Source organism: Salmo salar, chromosome ssa12 (assembly GCF_905237065.1).
Source record: "Salmo salar chromosome ssa12, Ssal_v3.1, whole genome shotgun sequence".
NCBI classification, from domain to species: Eukaryota; Metazoa; Chordata; class Actinopteri; order Salmoniformes; family Salmonidae; genus Salmo; species Salmo salar.
The window spans coordinates 62,354,648-62,377,356 of NC_059453.1; the positions used below are offsets into that span (position 1 = coordinate 62,354,648).

The window sequence follows — 22,709 nt, forward strand, 5'->3', positions numbered from 1 at the left end:
TCAGTTAACATAAATAGTTACTAAATGACTGTAAACTCCAGAACTGTCGTGTCATTCTGTGCATAACTGCATGTTAATGCCCAAAGGGCGCAGTTCCATGTGTGGTTAATGCCGCGTTCAAGTACTAGACGTAACTAGGAAACTCGGAAATGTCCGACTTGCTTACTGGTTGAAAGCGGTATAACTACAACCAGTTAACAAGTCGGAAATAACCTAGTTTCCTAGTTCCGACTAGTACTTGAACGCGGCATATATGACCAATGTCTAAAACATGACAATGACGTATGGCTATACACGTTTCTTGAAACGGAAACAACGTGGTCTTAAACTTGTGCAATATGACGCATATATAATTCACCTACTGCCCTGGTATATCATAAAGGTTGGCCAGCAGGAGTGAGCTACAGCGCTGTGAACTCCACAACGGAGTGGCGATGCTTCATTACGAGAAACACGTGAGGACATGCTCTGACGCTCTGGCTGTCGTGTCATTGGCTACCCATGCTGGGTTCACAAGGTTTAAAAGTGACGGCGTCTAGTAGCCTATCAGCATTGACCATATCGAACCAGCTGCCACAGAGAACATATAACACACACAGCCCCATTTGCCCCAATTGTATAATAATGTGTTATAACCTAGCTGTAGGCTAGAGCATCTGCGTCACTCTTCATGACTTCTTTATTAGCATATATGATAATAAAACATGAGGCGCACGTACTAAGAGCCCCTCCAGCAGAGCCCAATGACCTACATTCAAATCCGTGTCTATCCACCGAAAACATGGGCACTCAGGATTCCTATGAGGTGCCTTTACATAAGACACCACATTGTATTTGAGAAAGCTTTGATGTTTGATATGTGTTCTCTCAAGTAATTGGTGTTGACCCACATTCACACCACGATTTATGCCAATTTCCGATGCTGAGATTCTAGGAAAAAACGAATCGCTTCCGAAGGCAGAACTTGATAGAGAGCTGGAGGGAGCGGTAGCACGGTGAGCTCCGCCTACTTCCCATGTGCTAGCCCTGGCTAGCCCCCTCTCCGTCCACCCTTCTTATCGCAAGGCCTCATATATTTGCATAGAATGTATGTCAGTAGGACACAAGGCTCCGCGGCTCACATGCCGCGCGCACATGCAACCGAGCTTTACGTCGAGTCCAACCGTTTCGCCTCCACTCTAGCTCTCCACCAATGAAAACGTGCGAACGAATAAAGGGCCAGAGGAGGGTGGGGGGTGTAAAAGAGGTGGATGAGATACTCTATTAGAGCGTGACAGATGCAGTCAGAGAAAGAGAGAGTGTGAGTGTAATCCTTGGCATACAAAACAGAGGTTGAAGGGACAAAAAAAATGGTCACATTTCTCAGACACCTGAAAACGTGCTGGTGTAGTGTGGGCGCGGTGTATTGCCTATTAATGAGTGGGTGTGCCTAAACTACTTTCACACTTTTGACTTTGGAGATGTTCATGGTGACTGACTGGCACTAAAGCCGAATGCTTGGGATTTCTTTTCAAATAATGCTTGTTATGTTACAGTGATAGTTTACTGTACACCACACGACCTACGAACACCAAGCGAAGCTGGCTAGAGGCAGCAAGGCACTGAATTAGATACCTTGGAGACGATTTGCAAACATTTCGTCAAACGATACCTGTTTAGGTTTTGCTGATCTTTAAATCAGTTTCGATTTTTTTCCATACTTGACGGGTTTGATTGACCCCCAATGACCTGCGTACAGTCTCATTGCTCTTATTGGGATACCCGCTCTATGCTTTCTTGGCGGTTCATGACTATTTCACCTATATCAACGAAACTCCTCATTGACGCAAAGACACAAACCAACATTGAATAATTCCAATACCGTTTAGAATCAACCAAATACCGGAAAACATGGACAACAGCCCTGGTGAGTTTCATTGCCAAGTTATAACCAATCAATGCTATTGTCAGTTGTAGGCTAAAACATCAATGTATTTGCGAATACACAACTTGTAAATTAACACTACTGAGTAAATGTAATGTGTACTGTTTGGGTTTATTCCTTAACGGTGTTTGGTGCACGTACCGTGCGTAATGGTAATGAGTTCATTGATAATGTCATGATCATGTATTTCCCGAGGCTTTTTTTGTATTCCCCCCAACCCTACCACCACGTTGGCAGACAATATGTCTTCTACTGCTACTAATAGCTATTTTCGCTCACATAAACAGTATATGTAGTTAACTAATTATACATACATTCGTAATTTACTTTTTCTGCAAGTGATGGATTTTTACCCGCAGCGGCCAATCCACCATTCGTTCTGTTTTTAACTCCAACCATCCGATGTCCACAGATTAACCCATCTTTTTATAATACAATTTTTGGTATTTCCTTTTGCAATACATCCCTCCATTTTAAGTGAAATGCTACTTCGGTGAGGTATTGGACAAATACTATTTCGCGTATTTACTTTCTATCATGTAATAAGTAATGTTTTAGGTTACCTATTTTTTTTTATGTTTATATAGTAGTATACATTGGAGATAATAAAATAGAATATATCTGGAATTCCTATCCCATATGGCACAACTTTACATGAGCACTGATCATGCTCGGTGCCTGCAATTAACACGATTTTGTTAACTATATCTTAATACTGGCGTTTGTATCATTTTGCTGCTATTTTGTCAAAGATAGATTGGCTAAATCTTAAATTTGAATGCCAAGTGTGTTTTTGGATGAAGGCTAGTGTGAGTGATGCTTATGGTTTGGAGGGAGTGGGTTGTCGTATGGCATGCCACAATCTTTGTTATTTTGCGGCGACTGAGCTGACCGCTACTTCCCGATTCCCTGCATTTAAATAACAAATTGACGTTCAGTACCGGTTCCACTTTACAAGCTCCTGGTGCCTGCACGTGCTGGTCTGCAATTCATGTGACTATTCCATTATTGATTTAGTGTTAGCTTCTTTTACATAATTTGGAGCAACTTTATGGATTGCCTTGGCTTGGAGAGTTGAGAATTGTTGGCGTAATTGAATCAAACCGGATTACAAGGGGACAACGAAACCGTTCCAAATCCTTTCATCAGCACTACTCCAGAAAGGCATTTAAAGAACTGCTCAAGCTACCTGACCGGTGTCTCCTCAGGCTCGTTCAGTGCTGCTGGGCATCATAACCTTTTTTCTCTCTCAATGGTGTGTCAAGGACCTATCACGCCCATTCCATAGACATGTGAGACAAAACCATTTTTAAAAGAGCTGGTCCTGACATGAAGGCCAAATTTGAACAGTTAACAGCTATTCAAGCCAGGTCCAAATTGAGTAGGTGGTGAATTGGTCATAAAAACTGTTTTATTATGAAATATTGTCTTCCCTGATCTACTGCAGGCACCAGCAGAGCTACAGTCAAAACATTTTTACCAATATAAAATGTACAATATAACAAGATATACAAGATATGGAATACAAAAAGTAGTCATTCAGATATGAATTACCCAAAATTCATTTGAATATATGCATATGTTTGGGTGCCAAACATATCCTATCAGCTAGTGGGTCATTGGCATCAGTGGAATGATGACCACTAGCCAACTCTCAGTAATGGGGAGTGTTCAACCTTTATTTCAACTGATATGTTCACCAAGTTGGCCTCCATAGGCCATGAATTCATAGCAGTGAATGAATCTCCATGGCAGGTCACAATATGGGAGTGGTTCCTTTATAAAGGCAAACCCTGTAAGTCTACTAGGTGACACAATTTACCACTCAATATTCTAAAGTTAAAGATATTCAAATTACGTTAATTCAATAGATAATTGCCTTTTGAGTCAGGTTCCATTAATAATATGAGGTAATTACCATCATGGTAATGTTATTACACATTTGAGGCTGGAATAACTCAATTGCCAAGTATATTTTCACGAAGACAGCAGGGAATGGTGGGTTTCCGGTCACAACTTGCAGACTTGTTTACGCTGCTGTGCGTTTTTGTTGCCGATCTTACTTTGATACCTGACGGTTTTTTACTTTTTCATTACCGTATATTTTTACTTTTTCCCTCACTCAACTTTTTTCCTCACTCAACTTTTTTCATTCATCCCCGGAGGTTTTATCTGGACATGGTTCGTCAGGACTTCAAACAGCCGAAGCTAAGTAACATTAACATGATGCCTTCTAATTGCAGTCGTTGTACTTATAATATACAGGAGAACGATCGCCTTACGGCAAGGATAGCTGTGCTGCAAGCCCAGCTTCAGACGCGATCGTTAGGCAAGGGTAATTTCAGTGTAGGAAAGGATGAAACAGCGTCTGTGCCACCAGTAAGTACAGATAGTAACGTTAGTATAAACCCCCTCGCACGGTCCCCGCAGCCGGACATCTTTCTCATGGCTTCTGGAGGGAAACGCTGTAGGAATGCTCAACCGGTGTCGCTTATTCAGCCGACAGAAACTTTCAACCGGTTCTCCCCATTAAGCGAGTCGGAGTCGGAGGCCGAGACTTCTCTGGTCTCTACTCCTCCCGTTGTGGGGTCTGAGACGCCGACGGCTCCCACCATTAGCTCTGACAAATTGAAAACCCTAGTCATTGGCGACTCCATTACCCGCAGTATTAGACTTAAAACTAATCATCCAGCGATCATACACTGTTTACCAGGGGCAGGGCTACCGACGTTAAGGCTAATCTAAAGACGGTGCTGGCTAAAGCTAAAACTGGCGAGTGTAGAGAGTATAGAGATATTGTTATCCACGTCGGCACCAACGATGTTAGGATGAAACAGTCAGAGGTCACCAAGCGCAACATAGCTTCAGCGTGTAAATCAGCTAGAAAGATGTGTCGGCATCGATTAATTGTCTCTGGCCCCCTCCCAGTTAGGGGAGTGATGAGCTCTACAGCAGAGTCTCACAACTCAATCGCTGGTTGAAAACTGTTTTCTGCCCCTCCCAAAAGATAGAATTTGTAGATAATTGGCCCTCTTTCTGGGACTCACCCACAAACAGGACCAAGCCTGGCCTGTTGAGGAGTGACGGACTCCATCCTAGCTGGAGGGGTGCTCTCATCTTATCTATGAACATAGACAGGGCTCTAACTCCTCTAGCTCCACAATGAAATAGGGTGCAGGCCAGGCAGCAGGCTGTTAGCCAGCCTGCCAGCTTAGTGGAGTCTGCCACTAGCACAGTCAGTGTAGTCAGCTCAGCTTCCCCCATTGAGACCGTGTCTGTGCCTCGATCTAGGTTGGGCAAAATTAAAAATGGCGGTGTTCGCTTTAGCAATCTCACTAGTATAAAGACCTCCTCCATTCCTGCCATTATTGAAAGAGATTGTGATACCTCACATCTCAAAATTGGGTTACTTAATGTTAGATCCCTCACTTCCAAGGCAGTTATAGTCAATGAACTAATCACTGATAATAATCTTGATGTGATTGGCCTGACTGAAACATGGCTTAAGCCTGATGAATTTACTGTGTTAAATGAGGCCTCACCCCCAGGTTACATTAGTGACCATACCCCCGTGCATCCGGCAAAGGCGGAGGTGTTGCTAACATTTACGATAGCAAATTTCAATTTACAAAAAAAAACAACAATGACGTTTTGTCTTTTGAGCTTCTAGTCATGAAATCTATGCAGCCTACTCACTCACTTTTTATAGCTACTGTTTATAGGCCTCCTGGGCCATATGCAGTGTTCCTCACTGAGTTCCCTGAATTCCTATCGGATCTTGTAGTCATAGCAGATAATATTCTAATTTTTGGTGACTTTAACATTCACATGGAAAAGTCCACAGACCCACTCCAAAAGGCTTTCGGAGCCATCATCGACTCAGTGGGTTTTGTCCAACATGTCTCTGGACCTACTCACTGCCACAGTCATACTCTGGACCTAGTTTTGTCCCATGGAATAAATGTTGTGGATCTAAATGTTTTTCCTCATAATCCTGGACTATCGGACCACCATTTTATTACGTTTGCAATTGCAACAAATAATCTGCTCAGACCCCAACCAAGGAGCATTAAAAGTCGTGCTATAAATTCTCAGACAACCCAAAGATTCCTTGATGCCCTTCCAGACTGCCTCTGCCTACCCAAGGACGTCAGAGGACAAAAATCAGTTAACCACCTAACCGAGGAACTCAATTTAACCTTGCGCAATACCCTAGATGCAGTTGCACCCCTAAAAACTAAAAACATCTGTCATAAGAAACTAGCTCCCTGGTATACAGAAAATACACGAGCTCTGAAGCAAGCTTCCAGAAAATTGGAACGGAAATGGCGCCACACCAAACTGGAAGTCTTCCGACTAGCTTGGAAAGACAGTACCGTGCAGTATCGAAGAGCCCTTACTGCTGCTCGATCATCCTATTTTTCCAACTTAATTGAGGAAAATAAGAACAATCCGAAATTTCTTTTTGATACTGTCGCAAAGCTAACTAAAAAGCAGCCTTCGCAAATGGAGGATGGCTTTCACTTCAGCAGTAATACATTTATGAACTTCTTTGAGGAAAAGATCATGATCATTAGAAAGCAAATTACAGACTCCTCTTTAAATCTGGGTATTCCTCCAAAGCTCCATTGTCCTGAGTCTGCACAACTCTGCCAGGACCTAGGATCAAGGGAGATACTAAAGTGTTTTAGTACTATATCTCTTGACGCAATGATGAAAATAATCATGGCCTCCAAACCCTCAAGCTGCATACTGGACCCTATTCCAACTAAACTACTGAAAGAGCTGCTTCCTGTGCTTGGCCCTCCTATGTTGAACATAATAAACGGCTCTCTATCCACCGGATGTGTACCAAGCTCACTAAAAGTGGCAGTAATAAAGCCTCTCTTGAAAAAGCCGAATCTTGATCCAGAAATTATAAAAAACTATCGGCCTATATCGAATCTTCCATTCCTCTCCAAAATTTTAGAAAAAGCTGTTGCACAGCAACTGACTGCCCTCCTGAAGACAAACAATGTATACGAAACGCTTCAGTCTGGTTTTAGACCCCATCATAGCACTGAGACTGCACTTGTGAAGGTGGTAAATGACCTTTTAATGACGTCAGACCGAGGCTCTGCATCTGTCCTCGTGCTCCTAGATCTTAGTGCCGCTTTTGATACCATCGATCACCACATTCTTTTGGAGAGATTGGAAACCCAAATTGGTCTACATGGACAAGTTCTGGCCTGGTTTAGATCTTATCTGTCGGAAAGATATCAGTTTGTCTCTGTGAATGGTTTGTCCTCTGACAAATCAATTGTAAATTTCGGTGTTCCTCAAGGTTCCGTTTTAGGACCACTATTGTTTTCACTATATATTTTACCTCTTGGGGATGTCATTCGAAAACATAATGTTAAATTTCACTGCTATGCAGACGACACACAGCTGTACATTTCAATGAAACATGGTGAAGCCCCAAAATTGCCCTCGCTAGAAGCCTGTGTTTCAGACATAAAGAAGTGGATGGCTGCAAACTTTCTACTTTTAAACTCGGACAAAACAGAGATGCTTGTTCTAGGTCCCAAGAAACAAAGAGATCTTCTGTTGAATCTGACAATTAATCTGGATGGTTGTACAGTCGTCTCAAATAAAACTGTGAAGGACCTCGGCGTTACTCTGGACCCTGATCTCTCTTTTGAAGAACATATCAAGACTGTTTCAAGGACAGCTTTTTTCCATCTACGTAACATTGCAAAAATCAGAAATTTTCTGTCCAAAAATGACGCAGAAAAATTAATCCATGCTTTTGTTACTTCTAGGCTGGACTACTGCAATGCTCTACTTTCCGGCTACCCGGATAAAGCACTAAATAAACTTCAGTTAGTGCTAAATACGGCTGCTAGAATCCTGACTAGAACCAAAAAATTTGATCATATTACTCCAGTGTTAGCCTCCCTACACTGGCTTCCTGTTAAGGCAAGGGCTGATTTCAAGGTTTTACTGCTAACCTACAAAGCATTACATGGGCTTGCTCCTACCTATCTTTCCGATTTGGTCCTGCCGTACATACCTACACGTACGCTACGGTCACAAGACGCAGGCCTCCTAATTGTCCCCAGAATTTCTAAGCAAACGGCTGGAGGTAGGGCTTTCTCCTATAGAGCTCCATTTTTATGGAATGGTCTGCCTACCAATGTGAGAGACGCAGACTCAGTCTCAACCTTTAAGTCTTTACTGAAGACTTATCTCTTCAGTAGGTCCTATGATTAAGTATAGTCTGGCCCAGGAGTGTGAAGGTGAACGGAAAGGCTGGAGCAACGAACCGCCCTTGCTGTCTCTGCCTTGCCGGTTCCCCTCTTTCCACTGGGATTCTCTGCCTCTAACCCTTTTACAGGGGCTGAGTCACTGGCCTACCGGTGTTCTTCCATGCCGTCCATGGGAGGGGTGCGTCACTTGAGTGGGTTGAGTCACTGACGTGGTCTTCCTGTCTGGGTTGGCGCCCCCCCCTTGGGTTGTGCCATGGCGGAGATCGTTGTGGGCTATACTCGGCCTTGTCTTAGGACGGTAAGTTGGTGGTTGGAGACATCCCTCTAGTGGTGTGGGGCCTGTGCTTTGGCAAAGTGGGTGGGGTTATATCCTGCCTGTTTGGCCCTGTCCGGGGTATCATCGGATGGGGCCACAGTGTCTTCTGATCCCTCCTGTCTCAGCCTCCAGTATTTATGCTGCAGTAGTTTATGTGTCGGGGGGCTAGGGTCAGTCTGTTACATCTGGAGTATTTCTCTTGTCTTATCCGGTGTCCTGTGTGTATTTAAATATGCTCTCTCTAATTCTCTCTTTCTCTCTTTCTGTCTTTCTCTCGGAGGACCTGAGCCCTAGGACCATGCCTCAGGACTACCTGGTATGATGACTCCTTGCTGTCCCCAGTCCACCTGGCCGTGCTGCTGCTCCAGTTTCAACTGTTCTGCCTGCGGCTATGGAACCCTGACCTGTTCACCGGACGTGCTTGTTGCACCCTCGACAACTACTATGATTATTATTATTTGACCATGCTGGTCATTTATGAACATTTTAACATTTTAACATTTTGACCATGTTCTGTTATAATATCCACCCTGCACAGCCAGAAGAGGACTGGCCACCCCTCATAGCCTGGTTCCTCTCTAGGTTTCTTCCTAGGTTTTTGGCCTTTCTAGGGAGTTTTTCCTAGGGAGTTTTTCCTAGCCACCGTGCTTCTTTCACATGCTTTGCTTGCTGTTTGGGGTTTTAGGCTGGGTTTCTGTACAGCACTTTGAGAATATCAGCTGATGTACGAAGGGCTATATAAAAATAAATTTGATTTGATTTGATTTGATTTGAATGTGACAGTGGCATTGATATTGAATGACCTAGTCCCCTATTTACAGCCATGTTCTCAAGTCTAATAAGTATCTTAGCTATTATTTGCATGGCAACAGTCTGATAATGGTCGGCATCATGCGCCTGATTTACCCGAGTTCCCACCTTGCCTGTCTAGAGCCGACTTCACGTGCGTAAACCTCCGCATCCACGTGCAGCGCGTGATTCCCACCCTCGCCTTCATATTTTTAATCTCCCTTGCGCGCTCCCCTCGCTCACTCACAGCCTTTCCGGGAACTCCTACTCACAGCCTTTCCGGGAACTCTGTTTTGCTGCTGCCAGAATTTGGTCAGTGGGTCAGAACGTTTTAGTACCCTATTCACTAGTTTAATGTTGATTTCTTTACACCGATATATTTCAATTCGGAAAGACAACTGAATAGTTTGATATACAGTATATTCAATATAGTGGATATTGTGATACTTTTGTAATACATTGTAGCAAAACACAAAATGTCACGAGAATACACTCACCGATATCACAAATTACCCTGACAAGTAGCAAATTCTCGAATTTCAGGTTGGATGGTAGGCTGGCCTATATTTATAATATAGTTTATATGGTGGATCAAATTCCACTGTTTCCTATGTCATAAAGTATCTATAGGCTTCTACTGCAAGATACACTAATTGTTATATTGCCCTACTTCTTCTGCCAATAAATGCATAGACTGCTATTCTGTCAATCATCAGAGCCTGATGGGAAGTTAATATGAGTAACTGGACAATATATATTTTTTCATATTTAACCTTTATTTAACTAGGCAAGTCAGTTAAGAACAAATTCTTATTTACAATGACTTCCTACACCGGGAAACCCAGACGACGCTGGGCCAATTGTGCGCCGCCTTATGGGACTCCCAATCACAGACAGTTGTGATTCAGCCTGGATTTATCATTATTCATCTACTGGTATTCAATGTAATTGTGTGTATAACCAGTGGTTCACCTCTTAGAATATACGTCTTATTCACTGTCATTTATTTATAGATTTATCATGTCAATGTAACCCACCAAACACTTAGAAATGGAGAGGTTGAGATGATAGATTAGGCCAATGAGATGATAGATTAGACAAGGAGGCGGTGTCTGGGATGTCTGGAGGGAAAGAAGAAGGGAGGGAGTGAGTAAGGGTCACCAAGAGGATTTGACTGGGGGGAGAGGAGGACTCACGTTCCTCAGCACTCCCTCCAGCCAACCCACTATCAGATTAGCTCACCACGAGTCTCCTCACCCGACCTGAGCCATGGACGTTTATCTGACTTCCAACGAAGCAGTGCAGTTAAAGCTGAACTCAACCTTAGTGACAAGAGCACAGCGGTGGTTATATTACCATTATAACTGTGTGACTATAGTACCGGGGTGAAGGTGAGAACTCAGAAGCCTGATTGTCAGATGGTAAGAGATGTGGGCTTGCCTTTCAATAAGCTAAACCAATAGTCACTATATTGACATGTCAGAAATTACAGGATTACAATATTATTGATGAGCTATTTGGTCTTGATTGATATGCATTTCAGTCCAAGCTGAGTGTTTTCCCACCTGTCTCAAGACTCACGGCCAAGTATACACACAGGTCACCTGGCTGTCTCCCGGCTGTCTCCCTTCTTTTCTATGCCCTAAGAGTGGGTGGGACCTCCATGAGAGGGGGAGGGAATAAGGAGGGGTTAGTTACTGTCGGCTATGTTTATCCTAGCTCTGAGTCATACAGCCCAACCCCACCTGTGTCATAGCCTAGTGCTCCAGGGAGGGGCTTTTCCTCAAGCCACCTGGCCAGGCTCAGGTTTCTGGTGAATTATGCTGTCTCTGCCATAGAGAAGGCCAGGGGTCAGGTCCCCCCTCACTGGGCTGCCACTTGACAATGGAAACGAAACCAACAGCTCAGGACTATATGAGTGTGTGTCAATGGAGGGGGTGGGGGTGGATTTAAAGTCCGACATTTCAGGTACAGGGGAAGCTCTGCCACACGCAAACAGTGAAGCCCCAGCAGTTATCACAGTCAGTGTTGGCACATGCTGGCAGAGGAATTATACTCAGGCACACTCACTTTAAGCTAAACAGAAAATCCCAGCCAGCAGCACTTGTCTCCTCCAGCAGAGAGAGAAACACGGGGGCATGAGGCAGATCAACATAATGTTTCATAGATAATTCATAGGACCTTGAATAAAGGGAGAAACATGAAAAGACTGAGTCAAAATATTGGAGTCATTGCTTCAGATAGCACAATGATGGGTTTGACCTGTATAGAAAGCATGTAAGGCTGACTGAAATTATATTAAAACCGCTTTTTCATCATCCAGACAAGCTACCCCCCCCCCTCGGTTTCCGGTGACTCAGTGGAATGCCATACACGCACAGTAGCCTGTCCTCTCTCTTTCAAACGTAAACCCTCTCTTTCAACCGTGAGCTCTCAGCTGCCTGTTATTGTACTGCGACTGTTGTCTACACGGGACTGCGGAAAGCGCCTTGTGTGTCAGGAGTCCATGTGAGTCGGCGGTCGGGGGGCAGGCAGTTTGAGCAAGCTCCGGGCGCATCAACGGGGGAAAGCGAGGCTTGCTGTTAGCGCGAGGAGGCAGCTGGCTGGCTGGCTGAGCGTACACGTGAGGGGCTGTCGCTCTTCTCGTACACAGAGCACAATCTTTACAGGGAGGGAGGGGTAGAGAGAGATGGGGAGAGGGAGGGCGTTATGAGCCATTTCCGAGTTTTCGTACCGAACTTGCTTTGGAACGTTCTGGAACTTTTGTGTGGGCGCGGTACAATGTATATAGGCTAAAAAAAATCTTACAAAATCGGGCAATTTTTTACATACTTTTTACATTATTTTGTTTTTGTATACATTCAAGATTCCACATCAAACACAGAATTAGTCAAAGATAAAATGATAATGCTTTTTTGAAATCTTATTAATCCACATTATGGAAAAAGACTATTGACAATGATCTGGTTGGCCCCGAGGCTAGATTTGACCTCATTCTCCCGACACATTCTGACCTATTACCTTTTACCAGCTTCTCTGAGACTGGTTGTGGTTTAAATGTCGAATGAACCCGGCCAAGTGCCTATTGCTCAACCCTCATCTGTTAGTTGACCTACCTACCTTCGACACAGATATGAATCTAGATATCTTTGCACAGATAGTTTGCTGACAGCATAGCCTAATGACTGCTTCCTTGTGACATGGTAACACTAACTGCCCTCCCTCTCTCTCCTCTCATCTTTGTGCTCCAGGTGGTGTGATACTGTATGCTGGATCATCTGGTAGTGCCAGCCCCAGCCCTGGCAGCCCCTCCAGCGGGTACCAGACCCAGTCCCCCCGGTCCTCCCACTCCCAACCCTCATCTCCTGAGCCTGTCTCGTTCCCCGAGATCGGCCCTCTGAAGAGAGAAAGAGGGGAGAACAGGGGTGGACCCTCGCCCAAACTAGTCTTCCAATTCCCCGAAGCCAATGCCACTACAGCCGCTACATCCTCTGGAAATACCTACGCCCACCCTATGGTGGCCAAGAGGCCCTGCAGCTTCACTGGCACCTTCACCAGTAAGTACCACTTCTACTGGCCTTCTATCTTTCTTCTTATATTTTTCTATTGTAATGTCTAACCAATCATTCCTATGTATGTCTACCTCACAGAGACAGGAGGCATGGTGCTCCTGTGTAAGGTCTGCGGGGACATCGCATCTGGCTTCCATTACGGCGTTCACGCCTGTGAAGGCTGCAAGGGTTTCTTCCGCCGCAGCATCCAGCAGAACATCCACTACAAGATGTGTGTGAAGAATGAGAGCTGCCTAATCATGCGCATGAACCGCAACCGCTGCCAGCACTGCCGCTTCAAGAAGTGTCTCTACGTGGGCATGTCCAGAGACGGTAGGAGAACATTCTATCTTCCTCTCCCTCTTTTTCTCTCCTCTGGCCCATAGTTTCTGATTGATGACAGAAGCAGTTGGGGAGTCCCAGTAGTCATCAGTCATGGGGAAAACTGTGGCAAATACGGTTTATTTCTGGAAATTAGGCCACAGGCCGCTTCATTACCCTCCGTGTTAGGTTGAATGTGTTTGCACATCTATTAGAAGTATTACCACAAAGTCTATAACATACAGGCATTTAATAGGTCATGTTCTAATGGTAAACTATTAGAATGTTATTGGAGGATAGTACAGTTGGTACAGTTAGAGGCTCAGCTCCATCCCTCTCCTGTATGGCATCATTTCCCTACAGGCCACCATACCCTCCAGAGGTATCTATAAACTAGGTGATAATAAATCATCTGCTTTTCTGGAGCAAACCTTTTGAGGTGACCTATAAAAGGAAAATGCTAGAGAGGAGGAAAATGATCCACCATTGCACCAATTACCCAACAAAGCTCAAAGCATAGGTTTGGCCTTTTCGCTCTATTTGTTATTTTAATACTTCTGTTATTTGAAGATTTATTTTAGGAATGCAAGGCATTTATTTAAAACTACATTTGATGTCACCCTTTTCCCCTATCCATCTTTTTACCCTTCACTCTCATTCAATCATCCTCTAATTCCCTTACCCTTTCACATTCCCCCTCTCCCATGATACTCTCTTTCGCCCTTTCATTACCACTTCACCCCTTTACTCATACCCTATTACCCTCTCACTCTTTCCTCTCCTCTACTTTGACCACTCCTCCCTCACTCTGTTACTCACAATGACAACGTTTACTCTAGCTGACCCAAGAACCTACTTTGTGTTGCTTAACAGGAACACAGAGGAGCGAGAGAGCAAGAGTCAGCAAGGGGCGAGGTAGAAAGAGGAAGAGAGAGATCAGAGGGAGCAAGAGATTGGGGGAAGGGGTGTAGCATACAGTAGCAGACTATAAATAGGTTTGCCAGAGGACATGTGCTATGGAGAGGGGGATGGAAGGACTGGAGAGATGAAGGGGGGAAGAGGAGAGGAAGGGGTGGTGGGGTGGTAAACCATGTATTTTCCTGGTCGATTGAAACAGACTGGTTATAGAGAGAGGAGAAAAGCTCCCCCAGCTTTCTTTACCCTGTAGGATTAGTCAGTAATAATACAACACAGTGATTGCATTCCCAATCAGTGTCAGGGAGTAAAGGTTGAATTAGACTGATAAGTAACAGGCCACTGCTATACCAGCTCCAGTCACTGCCATCTGTATTATCGATTCATTGGCTAATGTATTTTCCCCATGTCCTCCTTCTCCTCAGCTGTGCGTTTTGGGCGTATCCCAAAGCGTGAGAAGCAGAGGCTATTGGACGAGATGCAGAGCTACATGAACAGCCTCCACGAATCAGCATCCATGGAGATTGATTCCTCCCCTTCTTCCTCTGAGGCCCCGGCCAGCCCAGAACCTGGCGAGTCCATTTCCACTGCCTACCGCAACATCTTTGCCCAAGAGGATGTGAAGCCAGTAATCAAGATGGTCGTCAACAACAACAACATCCGTAACAACCCAGCACATGATTCTGGCTACGCTCACCCCGCACCCCAAACCCACTCCCATTCCAACCCCTCTCAGGGGTACCAGTCACATCCCACACAAAGCTACCAGACCCCCCCTCGCTACCCACGCAACAACAATGTTGACAACGCCCAGTATACATACCAACCATCACCCAATCAGAGTCAATGCCCAGTGTCCAATGGCAGCCAGTCCACTCAGACCTTCCAAGCCAATCACAACAACTTTCCAGCCGGCGAGTCTCTAAACCAGACAACATGCCCCTGGAAGTTGAGTGGAGGCGCCAAAGTTCTGGTGAGTCTCATTAAATCTCAGTATATGTACTATATGTACAATGCATGTGTCATAGAGCCATTCTAACCCTCTCCCTCTCTCGCTCTCAGGCATGTCCCCTGAACGCATGTCCCGTGGCCCCCCGTGACCGTTCCAGCCAGCAGATCTGGGACGCCTTTTCACAGTGCTTCACCCCGGCCGTCAAGGAGGTGGTGGAGTTTGCCAAGAGCATCCCCGGGTTCCAGAGTCTCAGCCAGCATGACCAGGTCATGCTGCTTAAGGCCGGCACCTTCCAGGTGCTGATGGTCAGGTTCTGCTCACTGTTCGACCCTAAGGAGAAGACGGTGACCTTCCTGAACGGCCAGACATACCCCCTGACATCCCTGCGGGCGCTGGGTATGGGCTCTCTGCTGGACGCCATGTTTGAGTTCAGTGAGAAGCTGGGAGCTCTGGGCCTGGAGCCCGACGAGATGGCCCTCTTCATGGCTGTGGTGCTAGTGTCTGCCGGTAAGAGACTCATAAGAAACACACACTTCTCTAAATCTCTTTAAAAATCACAGATGTTTCGATTTTTCACCATGTATATAACATTCTCTCCTCTCTCAGACTGTTCAGGTGTGGCTGATGTAGTAGCAGTGGAGCAGCTTCAGGAGAGTCTTATCAAAGCCCTGCGCTCGCTTATCACCCGCCGTTGCCCCGACGACAGCGCCCTCTTCCCCAAGCTGCTGCTGCGCCTGCCCGACCTGCGCACCCTCAACAACATGCACTCCGACAAGCTGCTGGCCTTTAGCATCGACCCCTAAGGGCCTGATGGAACCACAGCCCGCAGGGGCACCCACTGACTACCGGACCCCCGAAAGGGGCAGTCCTCTTGGTGAACACCCTCATGACTCCTTCACTCCAGCCATAAGCCACCAGCCGGTCATCCTCAGGCTCTCTTCAATGGGCTGTGTGTGCTGGAGCTAGGACTGGGGCAGAAGCAGGGTTGGACAGGGTGAATGAGGGGACTGAGAGGCATCTCAGAGAAAGATGGAGGATAATAAGAGGGAGTCTCTTGAACTATGACCTCATGAACAATACTCACAGCTGGTAGAATCTCTCATAGACTTATAGTCTGCCTAACAAGTTGGTGTGCTGGGAGTTAGACAGCAAATCCTCATCTTAGTCCAACTTAACTCCCATAGTTGAAGGACGAGAGTCTACAAATCCTCCATTACCCATATTTCCCAGTGATAGTGACAGTGACTGAAGACCAAAAGACAGTTCCATTCCTCCTCTCTCATTTCGCGCATCACTATGTCCTCCTGTCCTGCCACAGACAGACAGAAAACCAGCAAGAAGGAAGCACACCCTTTTCACAAGAGAAAGGGCCATTTTCTTTCTACACATTCAAACACAGCACTTTCCATACATCAACAAGCCCATATGACAGAGCAATAGCAATGTATAACACACTATTAGATCCCTAACTGACTGTGTATGCACTGTTAAAACAGCCTAAGATATTTTCAAAATCACGTCATGAATCTTTATGGAAATCCAATATTTGGGATTTGATGAGAAAATGTATTATTTACATTTGTAAGAATTGAGAGTATGAAGCATTATATTTGAATACTGTAATCAGGGAGACATTTGGTCATTTTAGACCTAATTTGTCGGGTTATATGTATTAAGGTATTCTACATAATTAACATATTGTACATAATATTTGTGACTGGTTCCTTATTCATTTGAGTTGATTGCTGTATGATGTTAGCACTATTGAAGACACAAAGCGGGGGTGCTATGTTTGAGAGGTGCATGATTGTGGGGGGGGGGGGGCAAGGTATGCATCTACTGTATAGGGCCAGTGGTCTTCCTGTCATGAACTGATCCTTACAACCCCCAACACTCATCCTTACCGATGGAACTGATGGAACCAGTGCACAAACCGTGTAAAAGAAGTGTTTGATTTGAACCTACATTATTGAAATATAAATATTGTTGATTGATTGATGCATTACCTTGTGTATATTTTGTAAATGTTTCATGGTTAAACTTCTTCCATAGAGAACCAATATTAAATGAGATGATATACCGTACTTCTTGTGTATGCCTCATCACTCGTTTCCGTGTGTTATCGACTTATATAAAAGCCACCAACACTATTAACCATACCCAATATACCACGCTGCACAACAGAGACAAAGCAGTAACCTAGCAACGTAAGGTAACTTTTAGCAATGATGTTCCAGCTTTTGTCACCCATTATACCAAATTAACGATAATGGGCATCATTAGATCAATGAAGTGCCTTGTTACAGGCTGTTAAGGGCATTTGTATCAGTGTGAGTCTATAAGCACACAGCTCACAGGTTAACACGAACTCATCCTCGCAGAGCAGATATAACAAAGAACCATGCAGGGACAGAATGATTAGGATGCGAACTGTGTCAAATATATTTGATAGAAAATAACGTGGGTAAATGTGTCAAGTGTGTGTTTCTCCATCTACATTGCTTACTTTTTGTAGTTTTAAGCTGTGTTTCTGTATAGCACTTTGTGACATCTGCTGATGTAAAAAGGGCTTCATAAATACATTTGATTGATTGATTGTCTGAACACTACTTGTCGCAGAGCTAGATACGGGTTTTACGTTTTGGAACATTCAATTGAAGGGAAACGGTGCTGTACTGAACAGTTGAAAAACTGGGAGGGGTTGGGTAACGCTGTCAGCATGGCCACTGCCGTTTAAATACATTTGTCATTGGTTCAAGATATAAAGTTGCTAAAGTGCTACCTGTGTCCACTTATATCAGTGCATTCATAACAACCTAACCATTGCGAAACTTCTATTTCATCAAATAAGCCTCACGTAGCAAATTAGCAATTCCATTTTAAGTTCTCTCTCATTGAACTCCATACAAAAAAATCCTCACTTCGTCGTCTTATTTTCGTAGACAGATTTTGGGCAGAGTAAATCCTCTCGCTTCAACTCTTCCTCTCTGCCTAGGTAGGAAATAATAAAGGTAACCAGTCACATGTGTAGGAGTTTTATATCCGTGCCCTGTCCCCTAAATTAGGCATTCACATCAGACAGATGTGAATTAAAGTACTTTATAGCAGTTTTATGTTTGAAAATGTTTACTGGCCAGCTGCGAGTGAAGTTAAATATTCACTTTGCCCCCAGATTGACGGCATCTTTACCTGATTTTACCCTCAAATACTGTAGTTTGTCAAGGGAGTCAAAACCTCCCAAGTGTTTTTCAGCTATGAGAGCAGATTTGGAAGGTATAAATAGCACCAACCTTTGGGAACATTGGGAACATAATGAAGGGTACATTTGTGTAGAACACTGCTCAGTCTGGAACACACAGTAGGCCTACTAAAACAGATCTTCATGCGCCACCTACAGGACAGTTACAGCTAAAGCGTTAACAAGTGCGTCACAGACTATATATAACATGAGAAGAAAAAAAAAGAAAAGAATGTCATTAAGAACATACGTTTATAAAGTCAGAAAAATAAGACTCGCTAAACTTGTGGAGTCTATCGTCTGTCAATTATGAACCAAATGTCCGAATTGTTAACAGTTGACTGGTTGTAGTTATACGCGTGCCCGCCTTCAACGAATTAGTAAATCGGACATTTCAGTTTCCTTCTTCCGACTAGTACGTGAACGCGGATTTACAGTGCTATTCTTACGTGTGGATAAAGAACAATACAGCAGAGTAGGACACCATAACTTTACAGATAGTACACTATCACCATCTATTGTTCATAACGAGCATGACTCAGAAAGTTGCTGACTCGTATGGAGTATGATTACCACTGGGTGCTGATATAAGGTCAGTTTTGTGTTTTCCCCCCTAATGATTAAGGGTAGACCTTAAGGAAGGTAAGCTGGTCCTAGATCGGTGCTAAGTACAATTTATGCAACATCTCTATCTAATGGTTCTGGACTCTTGATTCCATAAGCTGAAACTAAACTGTCAAGACTAAACATTTAGTTTTACAGTTGACAAGCTTTACACTGTTGAAATTAGTTTATCAGTCTTTATTTATTTAAGCAGGATAGTTACGAAACCAACTAGCCATCTAGCACAAGGATAAGCCTGTTCTCGCTATGTCTAGGTGTTTTAGGCTTGACTAACTGTGCTATAACCTGTCTGAATGTGTGCATATAAGGTGAAAGTAAGTAAACATAAGTGATCAGGGTGTTGGCTGCATGTGCCTAGAAAGATAATTACTTACCAGCAGCTGTACATCACATAAAGTAATATACCCAAAGATTTTTGGTATCCATTACTGGGCGTTACAGGTTGCCTATGCAAAATGTCGCCATAGATCAGGGATCATCAATTACATTACATTTTACATTTTAGTCATTTAGCAGACGCTCTTATCCAGAGCGACTTACAGTAGTGAATGCATACATTTCATTTCATGCATTTTTTTGTACTTTTTTGTAATTAGATTCAGCTGCAGGATGATCTTTACTTGAGCCGGATGATCTGGGGGCCGGAACATAATTACAAATCATTTGTAGACTGCAAATTTACAGCAAGAAACAGCTATAATATTTGACTAAAACAGTAATTTCAAACCTTGCTTACATTTGTATATGATCACATATATCTATATTATGCGTGCGATTACTTTGGAACATATTTCCAAAATGTAACAAACTTAGAGCTGAGTTGCTGGTGTTTTTACAGGCTGTTGTGTCCAACAATAAAACAATTTTGCTCAGAAAACTTGGGGGGGGGCAATTTTTTATTTAATTTAATTTCACCTTTATTTAACCAGGTAGGCTAGTTGAGAACAGGTTCTCATTTACAACTGCGACCTGGCCAAGATAAAGCAAAGCAGTGTGACACAGACAACAACACAGAGTTACACATGGAGTAAACAATAAACAAGCCAATAACACAATAAACAAGTCAATGACACAGTAGAAAAAGAATAAAGTCTATATACAGTGTGTGCAAAAGGCATGAGGAGGTAGGGAATAAATAGGCCATAGGAGCGAATAATTACAATTTAGCAGATTAACACTGGAGTGATAAATGAGCATATGATGATGTGTAAGTAGAAATACTGGTGTGCAAAAGAGCAGAAAAGTTAGTCAAATAAAAACAGTATGGGGATGAGGTAGGTAGATTGGGTGGGCAATTTACAGATGAACTATGTACAGCTGCGGCGATCGGTTAGCAGCTCAGGTAGCTGATGTTTAAAGGCCAGTGGGCCGCCAGTTGGGGAACCTTGCCATAGATTAAAATCAAATAACATTTTATTCATCACATGCTTTGTAAACAACAGGTGTTCCCTTCCCAACAATACAGAGATATTTTGTTGTTGTTGTTGAAATAATAGAAAAGAGAAACCTGTAATAATAAAAGTAATAATAGACACACAATGAGTGACGATAACTTGGCTGTATACAAGGGGTGCCAGTACCGAGTCGATGTGTAGAGGTACGAGGTATTTGAGGTAGCAGCAGCGTATGTGATGAGTCAAAAATGTGTACAAAAAGTGTCAGTTCAGGTAGCCCAGGCAGCTATTTGGTTAACTATTTACTTAACTATTTAGCAGTCTTATGGCTTGGGGTTGAAGCTGCTCAGGGTCGTGTTTGTTCCAGACATGGCGCTTGCTGTGTGGTAGCAGAGAGAGCAGTCTATGACTTGGGTGGCTTGAGTCTTTGGCAATTTTTAGGGCCTTCCTCTGACACCGCCTTGTATAGAGGTCCCGGATGGCAGGGATCTCAGCCCCAGTGATGTACTGAGCCATACGCACTACCCTCTGTAGCGCCTTGTGGTCGGATGCCAAGCAGTTGCCATACCAAGCGGTGATGCAGCCAGTCAAGATAATCTCAATGGTGCAGCTGTAGAACCTGTTGAGGATTTGAGGGCCCATACCAAGTGTGTTGGTGTGTTTGGACCATGATAGATACTTAGTGATGTGGACATCGAGAAACTTGACATTCTTGACCTGTTTCACCAGAGCCCCTTCAATGTGAATGGGGGCGTGCTCAGCCCTCTGTTTCCTGTAGTCCACGATCAGCTCCTTTGTCATGCTGACGTTGAGGGAGAGGTTGTTTTTCTGGCACCACACTGCCATGTCTCTGACCTTCTCACTATATGCTGTCTCATTGTTGTCAGTGATCAGCCCTACCACCGTCGAGTTGTCGGCAAACTTAATGACAGTCCCTTTGTAATCCATGATAATTTGCAAGTCCTGCCACATCCAACGAGCATCAGAGCCGGCGTAGTAGGATTCGATCTTAGTCCTGTATTGATGCTTTGCCTGTTTGATGGTTCGTCAGAAAGCGTAGCGGGATTTCTTATAAGCGTCCGGGTTAGTGTCCCGCTCAATGAAAGCGGCAGCTCTAGCCTTTAGCTCAGTGCGGATGTTGTCTGTAATCCATGGCTTTTGGTTGGGATATGTATTTACGGTCACTGTGGGGACGACGTCGTCGATGTACTTATCAATGAAGTCGGTGACTGATGTAGTAAACTCCTCAACGTCATCAGTTGAGTCCCGGAACATATTCCAGTCTGTGCTAGCGAAACAGTCCCACAGTTTGTCATCCGCTTCATCTGATCACTTCCACATTGAGCTTGTCACTGGTAATTCCTGTTTGAGTTTTTGCTTGTAAGCAGGAATCAGGAGGATAGAGTTATGGACAGATTTGCCAAACTAATCTGGTATTGGCGATACTATCTTCGCTCTCGATTTTTCGGCCAAACGTATCTTCTAAAATCTCCTCGTCCAGTTGCAGGTGGTTTGTTTGAATTTAGAAAATGCTCCGTTATTAATACAAATCAAAAAATGTTCTACATGAGGTAATCCAACAATGTGTACGCCACCATCTTGTCTATTTCAAATCTTCTCTCATTGATTGAGACAGGTGGGTCCACCCCAAAGTGCTGCATGACATAATGACACTGACCTGAGATGGGATGGGGAGTGTGCCAAGGAAGCATTTGGTGATGGCAGCGATTAGTGAGGATGCGGCGATGGAGGATATGAAGAGAGGGTTGGAGAAGCAACAGCTGTGCTGGAATGCGATGAATATGGATGATAGTTTTCATGATATGGGTCGGAAGGATGAGGGTCAAGGACCTGAATGGTCTGTAGTGGAAAGTGTTAGGAAAAAGAGAGACCATGCTACTGAAAGCAGTTTAGCTTTTAGCGAAGAGAGTGTGAAGAGAGTGAAGGTAGGGAACAAGAGTAATGATGTGTCAGAGTGGAAAGTTGTGATGATGTTTGATTAACCAATGCCGTAAAGAAAGAGATAGGTTAAGTAAAACTAGCCCGGTTCATTGGAAATGGTAGACTGTTAATATTCTGTGCTAGCCGTGCTCAGTAAGGGAAGTAGATCAAAAGCCATGTCCCTGGAGCTTATGCTAAGTTAAAGCGAGTCATGTCTGTGGTCCCACTGCCCATAGATGATATTAAAGAAAATGTGAAGGGAGGCAGTTGAAGGATACACATACATTGATAGTGAAGGTGGATGCAACGTTTTTGGGTATTCAGGAATAAACAGCTATAACATTGCAGGGAATACTGACTGAAGATGATCTCCCCCCTACCAGGCCCCTGAGCCTGTGTAGGGATGTGATTTGGATTGGACTATGACTGAAGGAGTGGGATGAATTATTTATTTTTGTATGATGTTGTTTTATTTCCCCTTTCCGAAATGGCTTTT

General features: G+C 44.0%; 1 protein-coding gene across 4 annotated transcripts; it reads left to right on the forward strand.

Annotated features, from left to right (window-relative positions):
• The first annotated feature begins 1,250 nt into the window (after positions 1–1,250).
• LOC106565463 (nuclear receptor subfamily 1 group D member 2) lies at positions 1,251–17,100 on the forward strand. 4 transcript variants are annotated; one of them, XM_014132672.2, is made up of 6 exons: positions 1,251–1,906; positions 12,529–12,834; positions 12,928–13,161; positions 14,490–15,037; positions 15,127–15,523; positions 15,623–17,100. In XM_014132672.2, the coding sequence occupies exons 1-6, from the start codon at positions 1,891–1,893 to the stop codon at positions 15,817–15,819; spliced, it is 1,698 nt and encodes a 565-aa protein (XP_013988147.1). In that variant the 5' UTR covers positions 1,251–1,890; the 3' UTR covers positions 15,820–17,100. The 4 variants fall into 4 exon arrangements, with proteins under 4 accessions (XP_013988147.1, XP_013988146.1, XP_045547577.1 ...); XM_014132671.2 differs by lacking the exon at positions 1,251–1,906 and adding an exon at positions 2,856–3,305; XM_045691621.1 differs by lacking the exon at positions 1,251–1,906 and adding an exon at positions 11,761–11,785.
• Positions 17,101–22,709: the final 5,609 nt, after the last annotated feature.

What these genes read in the sequence shown, in the direction of transcription:
- LOC106565463 (XM_014132671.2), top strand. Translation starts at nt 3,254, where the DNA reads ATGAAGGCCAAATTTGAACAGTTAACAGCTATTCAAGCCAGGTCCAAA. An exon ending in CGTGGGCATGTCCAGAGACG is followed by an intron (nt 13,162 to 14,489) that starts GTAGGAGAACAT and finishes CCTTCTCCTCAG; the next exon opens with CTGTGCGTTTTGGGCGTATC. An exon ending in TGTGGTGCTAGTGTCTGCCG is followed by an intron (nt 15,524 to 15,622) that starts GTAAGAGACTCA and finishes CTCCTCTCTCAG; the next exon opens with ACTGTTCAGGTGTGGCTGAT.